This window comes from Musca autumnalis, unplaced genomic scaffold (genome assembly GCF_047663935.1).
Source record: "Musca autumnalis isolate F117 unplaced genomic scaffold, ASM4766393v1 scaffold_2, whole genome shotgun sequence".
NCBI lineage: Eukaryota > Metazoa > Arthropoda > Insecta > Diptera > Muscidae > Musca > Musca autumnalis.
The window spans coordinates 79,424,203-79,431,968 of NW_027411755.1; the positions used below are offsets into that span (position 1 = coordinate 79,424,203).

The window sequence follows — 7,766 nt, forward strand, 5'->3', positions numbered from 1 at the left end:
ATTCAATTCAATTCTGTATCGTCTCCTTATAAAACAATGTCATGACTGCAATTTCCTAACTTAAACTTATATATATAAAAAATGGTACAACCTAGGAAAAATTACATAAGCCAGTCTTGTAGAGAATTTTCACAGCTATAAGATTTTCTCAGGTCCCATGCCGATAAGACTTGCCGTATTCAAGCAAAATCGCGAAACCCTAACGAAAAAAAAAAAAACTAAAAATGTAAACTGAGCTTCTTTATCTCAAAAATGGTACAGCCTGAGACCAAATCATAAACGTCAATCCTGTAGATAATTTTCACAGCTACAACATTTTCTTTAGCTCCATTGGACGATTGGACTTGCGGTTTCCAAGCAAAATCGTGAAAACCTAAAAAACACTTAAAAATGTAAATTTTGACCGCGATTTACTTAACTTGGCAACCCTGTTCGCTGTAGTGTCAAATTTTTGTGTGCTCTGTGCATTTTTAAAAAAATTCAATTTTTAATTAAATTAGCGTGTATACGTTATCAAAAGTTTATTAAAATTATTAAATAACTTATTGTCTAAATATTGTGCTAATTGGTGAAGTGTTATTAATTACATTTGTGCTAATAAGCTGCTTTTTTGTGTTGAATTTGTCTAATTGGCTATTTCGTTTTGTGCATATATTCTGTTACATTAGCTTATTGTGTTGTTGTAACAGCTTGGTTATCATATCAAAACAGAGTTGCCAAAGATTGCTTTTTTTTAATTAAAGGATTAAGAAATTCAGCTACAAAATCTCCAAAAAATTTTAACTTATTAGTAAACTGAAATATAGTTAACATGGTCTGTTCATACGAAATATGTAATATTCGTGATGATAGTGAAGTTTGTGTTACATGTTGGTTTTGTTTAGATCAATGGCATTGTAAGTGTGCTCGTATGAGAGTAATAGTTACTGACATAATTAAAGAAAATGATGGAATTCGTTGGTGCTGTCCCAATTGTAGAAAAATCTCTGCTGATTTTTACAATTTTGCAAAGAATCTACATTCCGAACTAGTTTCAATTAAAGGGGAACTTTCCATAATTTGTTCCCGTTTTGATAAAGTTTCAAATTTGTTTAGCAAATATCCGGATTTGGACGAATTTGCATCGTCACCATCGGTTATCGGGCAGAAACGCAAAAGGTCGACGAAAAAGAGTACAGGTAAAACTGTTTCTAGTCGTAAACCTAGTGTTTCTCGGGATACTGTAGTACAATCGGATCCAGTTAATATTTCTGATACAACTGAATCTGGTCGTGCTCAGTTATACGCCAATGTTGTGTTGGATAAGCCTTTGGAAGTAAGCAAGCAGTTAAAGGAGGTTGTAGCAACTCCTGAGTTAATGAGTACTGGTGGTGCTAGTCTTGAAAAGACCTCACAATCTGCTCAAGGTATTCAGGAGTTGGCAACATCCTTGCCTGTTGTCTCTTCAAGGGGCTCATCTGCCAATGCAGGCCATACCCAACAACCTGTGCAAAGATCATTATCTATGCCTCCAGCTATGAAAATGGTATTTGCGTCAAGGTTCCCTCCCGAAACGACGGCTGACGAAATTTATGATTATATTAGATCAAGTATTCAAGGAGATTACTTTCTTAAATGTTACAAGCTTCGTTCAGCATTTTCGGAAAGTAGATCTTCTTTCAGGATTGTTACTAATCAGTCAATATTTAATCAAATTATATCGAGAGAATTTTGGCCTGTAAATGCTTTTATAAAAGAATTTGTGGAAAGAAACGACAAGTTAGCACATTTGCCTCCGCGAACAGCTACAGTTTCAAAAAACTAAAAAATTCTATTTCTATATGCTATCAGAATGTAAGGGGTTTAAATACAAAATTAACTCGCTTATATACTGATAGCTTCGGTTTTAATTATGATGCAATTGTTTTATCTGAAACTTGGTTAAAAAAAGCTGTATTAAATAGTGAAGTTTTATGTCCGAAATATCAAATATTTAGAAATGATCGTGTTGCTAAAAAAGGTGGTGGAGTCCTTATTGCAGTTGACTCCTCTTATTCCACTAATTTAATTGAAATAAATAATATTCCTGATATTGAATTTTTAAGTATATCCATTGAACTAGGCAATTTTAAATTATTTATAACTTGTTCCTATATTCCTCCTTCTTCTCAACTTGACATATATAAAAAACATATATCCGCAATCAGTTCAATCGTTGGAAATATGAATGAAACCGATCGAATTTTGGTTCTGGGCGATTTTAATATGCCCTCTGTTAAATGGCTCTTATTACCAGATTCTGAAGCTCTAACACCACTAACATCCCGGGCGAATGCTAATCAAGATACATTCGAAATTGTTAGTCGATTTTGTGACCTCAATCTTCATCAAATAAACGATATACTGAATAGTTACGATAGAATCCTTGATTTAGCATTTGTAAATGTTACTCAATATTTTGAAATAATTAGAATTCCACCAATTTCTATTCCTGAAGATATTCATCATCCCTCATTATGTATAACCATGACCCATAATCATTCCTTTGGGGAAAATCAGTCCAAAGTGTTAAAAACTGTCCTTAATTATAAAAAAACAGATTTTCGGAAACTCAATTCTCTTATTTCTTCTGTTAACTGGACATCGGTATGTCTTTGCAGCAATGATATTGATCTTGATATTAAAATTAACAAATTCTATGAGATCATAAATAAATTTATGCTTGAATGTATTCCAACTATTAAAGTCACAAATTCTTATAAATTTCCATGGATTACTCCTGAGTTATCAACTATAAAAAATTCCAAAAATAAACTTTTTCGTAAATATAAAAAGTCAGGTTCTTCAATTGACTACGCCAATTATTCTGTAGCTAGGTCTAAGTATACGCTAGAATCTCGTAGATCATATAATGAGTACCTTAACAAGATTAAAGAAAATTTTAAGTCCAATCCTAAGTCCTTCTATGACTTTGTTAATTTAAAAAGAAAAACACCTTCTAAGCCCTCTTTATTGAAATTCAATAATCAAGAATTTACTAAAAACACAGATATTGCTGAATGTTTTGCAGAATTTTTTGCTACAACTTATTCAAGTGCATCTTGCCAAATTAGAGATACATATCCTTATAAATTATCTCAGATTGATGAAATTTACATGCCTTTCTTACAATACCAAGACGTTTCCAAAAGTCTGCGATGTTTAAAACCCATTAAAAGTCCAGGTCCCGATGGAATACCTAGTTTAATTCTGAAGCATTGTTCAGTTGCATTGTCAACCCCTTTAACTCTATTGTTTAACTATTCCCTTAAATTCGGTCATTTCCCCGCAATATGGAAAAAGTCTTATATTGTACCTTTACATAAGTCAGGCAGTCTGACTAATGTATCCAATTATAGAGGAATTGCAAAATTAAGTGCAATTCCTAAATTGTTCGAAAAATTAATTACTTCTGTAATTTCCCATAAAATTCAACCCACGCTAAGTCCATATCAGCATGGTTTTCGTAGTGGTCTTTCGACCATAACAAACCTTATAGAATTCACATCGAATGTAATAAAAGGATTTGTTCGGCATAATCAAACTGACACAATATATACAGATTTCAGCAAAGCATTTGATAGGGTTAACCATAGGCTTTTGTTGTATAAATTAGATTATATGGGCTTTAATACTAATTTAGTAAGATGGATATCTTCTTATTTACAAAATAGATCACAAACAGTTTTGTTTGATGGATGTGTCTCAAAATCGATTGACGTGCCATCGGGTGTTCCGCAAGGAAGTCACCTCGGACCGGTTCTCTTTCTTTTATTTATAAATGACTTGCCAAACTCAATAATGCATTCTAGATTGCTAATGTACGCTGATGATGTCAAGCTATTCATTACTCATAAATCGGAAAAGCAAGCTGATCTCCTCCAGAGTGATTTAAATAGCCTTTTTCAATGGTGTAAAATCAACTGTATGGACTTAAACTTAAAAAAATGTAAACATATGTGTTTTTCCAGATCTTCTTCTTTAATAAGGCAATACAATATTAACGGTTCTCAATTATTAACTGTAGCATCATTTGTTGATCTTGGCCTTTTGATGGATCGAAAATTAAAATTTAATAATCATGTAATTTCTATTGTTAATAAAGCGCATGGAGTTTTAGGATTTATAAAAAGATGGGCCAAAGAATTTTCAGATCCCTATATAACAAAACAACTATTTACGTCACTTGTAAGACCTATATTAGAATATGGTTCTGTTGTATGGGACCCTCAATATGCAGTGTATTCTGATAAAATTGAATCAGTGCAGAAACAATTTTTGCTTTTTGCACTGAGAGGTTTACATTGGAATAGCGATTTTGTCTTGCCTTCATATACAAGCAGGTTAAAATTAATTCGATTACCTACATTAAAAAGTAGACGCACAATGTTAAACACTATGATGGTGCATAAAATTTTAATGGGTAATATTCCCTCGGATTTCTTAATATCATCTATTAGAATAAATGTTCCTTGTAGAACAATTAGAAACTATCAACCCTTATTTAGAGATTTCCACCGCACGAATTACTCTATGGGAGATCCTATTAACAAAATGTGTGTAGATTTTAATTCCATGTATTGTAATGTAGACTTTGGCATGAGCCTTGACCTTATAAAATCTAACATAATTTTATTTTTAAATGAATAGTATATAAAAATGTATTAGTAAGTAACTAACTAGCTGATGAAGTAAATTCTGTAGCTGGTTTTCAATTTCCCTCTCATACCCCATCATGATGCGGATCATGGTGTGTACGCGATCCCTACGTAAAAGGGAGGTCGCCCCCTCGGTCGGCAGGGGTGGGAAAGTGAGGCGTGGGAACGTTCGAAAAAAAAAAAAAAAAAAAAAAAAAAAAAAATCCCTACAGCGATTTTTTCTTGTTTTTGGATTTTTCTCATCTATGAACCTTGCTGTTTCAGAATTCACAAAAACTTCCCCTGTGTAAGCGGTTTTCATTAAAAGTTAGTTAAGGCGCACCCTTCATGACATTGTTTTATAAGGGGGCGATACAGTCAGTGCATTGTACCAATTTGAACTTCAATATCTCAAAAATGGTAAAACCTACGAAAATAATAAATAAGCAAATCGTGAAGACCTAAACAACCCCTAAAAATGTCAACTTGAATCGCGATTTATTTAAAAAGCGCTCCGGCGATTTTTTTTGTTTTTTGATTTTTCGCATCTATGAACAGTGTAGTTTTAGAATCCGCAAAAACTTCCCAGCTGTAAGCACCTTCCATTTAAATTTGATTCAAGAGCTCGATGATGAAGCGAAAAATATGAATATGGCTTCAAAAAACATACATAAAAAAGTGAATTGAATTAAAACCAGTAAGGAAAGGATCAAAAAATATATATGGGAGCTAAATCCAAATCAGAACAGATTTTGATATAATTTTTCACATTTATTTGTAGACCAAATTCCGTCACATAGTCCAAATTTCATCAAAATTGAACATATATAGCGTGCTTCGTGCATCAAATACCTCAAATCGGTCGGAAATATATATGGGAGCTGTATCCAAATCTGAACCGATTTCGATATGATTTTCCACAGTTGTTTCTAGACTAACCACCGTCACACATTCCAAATTTCATTGAAATCGGACAAATATAGCGTGTTTCGTGCATCAAATACCTCAAATCTGCCTTAACATATATATTTATATAATTTTGCAAACTTATTTCTAGGCCAAATCCCGGCAAACAGTCCAAATTTTATCGAAATCGTACATATATAGCGCGTTTCGTGCACCAAATTCCTTAAATTGGGCGAAAATATATATGGGGGCTATATCCAAATCTAAACCGATTTCTATATAATTTGGCACACTTATTTCTAGACTAAATTCCGTCGCACATTCCAAATATCATTGAAATCGGACATATATAGCGTGTTTCGTGCACCAAATGCCTTAAATCGGGCGTAGATACTCTAAAACTACACGCTGAAACTTTCATACGAAACTTTCCCATTATTTTGGCGTTTATAGATCGAGTTCAATACTAAAGTGATATTATGAAATTACTGTATTGGGAAACTCGACCTAAGAACCCCAAAATAATGGGAAAGTTTCGTATGAAAGTTTCAGCGTTTGGCTTTAGAGATATATATGGGGGCTATATCCAAATCTGAACCGATATTTACCAAAATAAATAGCGTTAGTCCTTTGGCCAAAAAACTATCTTCCCCAATTTTCATGCGAATCGGACAATAAATGCGACCTGTACTTTGTTTACAAAAATACATGGTCAGACGGACAGACAGACGGACATGCGTAAATCGACTCAGAAAGTGATTCTATGTATATCCCTAAAAGGAACTATGGGTCTATCTCGTTTCCTTTTGCATGTTACAAACTAATGCACAAAGATATAATACCCCTTACCACATGGTGGTGTAGGGTATAAAAACTAACAATTTCAATATTTGTTCAACGATAAAATTAGTGGTTTTGAGTTTTCTGTTAAAATACATGACGAAGCGAAGAATATGAAAAATATCAGTTAATTCGTTAGAAAACTGCAAAAATGATTTTCAATGTCTAGTCAATCCTCTCAAAATCTGAATGTCCAAAAACCCATCAGCTGGGATAGGAAAATGAAGCTTCCGTTTTTTGTGGCTTCATTAGTCTTTAACAGTTGTGTCCAAAATGTAACAAATACAATATCTCCAGTGGAATAAACATAAATGTTTTTACGCACTGGAGATAGTGTTTTGCAAAATCAGATTACTACTGATCTGTATATATACAGGGTTATCATGAATAAAAATTTCGTGCGGATTTTTTCCCTTTCCCCAATTTTACAATTATTTATTTCCATATTTAAGTCCAAAAAGGGAATATTTATGTCGATTTGGTGAGAATATTGAATAATTTATTGATTCTAGTAGTTTTTAGCATTTTAAAATATCTATTTTAAAATAATTTCACTTTTCAAAATAATTTTCCATGTGGAAAATTCCGCGGGAAATATTCATGATAACCCTGAATATTTTTATAAACGTGTTTATGTTTTTTATTAAAGTATATCTTAAGGCTACATTGGCAAATACAAAAATGACATCACGCAAATTCATCTTGACACTAATCAAAACTTTGTAATGTGTAATTGTGAATCGGATGATCATCTCAGATTGTAAGCTTGTTGTAAAAAGCTTTTTTTATCCCAGACGAGTACCACAACTTCGTAGAACAGTTTGTTTCTACCTGTTATTGTAGCTTTATTCTGCTTAGATAAACAATAGATAAAGCGCAGACATCAACCAACAAATTCAATACTTGTAGCATAGATAATGGAAGCTTTAATTTTCTCATCCTAACAGATTTCGCATAAAAAATTTTTGTGCGTTCACCTGGTTGAGCTTTTGTGTTTGGGTGGTGTAGTCACTTGACTTCGCAAATAATTGAATTGATATTTTCTGTATATTTTTGCATCATCTTGCAGTTCACATTTTGTGTTATCTGTCTTATATTTTGTTTGCTATCTATTTAATATCAAGCAACACCTTACGTTCGATAGCGGATACAAAGATCGCAAAAAAGCATTATGAAAAAAACACTAAAAAATAAAAGCTTCGAAATAGTTAAAAGCTTTTAGATGACGAAAGTACTTTTAACTGTTATAAACATGATACAATACGGTGAACCATGGTAGAACAAGAAAAGGTAGCAGCAATACCCAGCTGACTGAACTGGGTTGTAGTGTTAGTGTCAAATTCCATTCGACATTTTATGTATTTA

The 7,766-nt window shown here is 32.7% G+C and overlaps 1 protein-coding gene across 1 annotated transcript; it reads left to right on the top strand.

The window, feature by feature from the left end:
• The first annotated feature begins 430 nt into the window (after window positions 1-430).
• Window positions 431-3,689, top strand: LOC141394149 (uncharacterized). The gene is made up of 2 exons (XM_073968087.1): window positions 431-568; window positions 744-3,689. Exon 2 carries the CDS (start codon window positions 812-814, stop codon window positions 1,802-1,804), a length of 993 nt encoding a protein of 330 aa, XP_073824188.1. The 5' UTR covers window positions 431-568; window positions 744-811; the 3' UTR covers window positions 1,805-3,689.
• The last annotated feature ends 4,077 nt before the right edge of the window (window positions 3,690-7,766 follow it).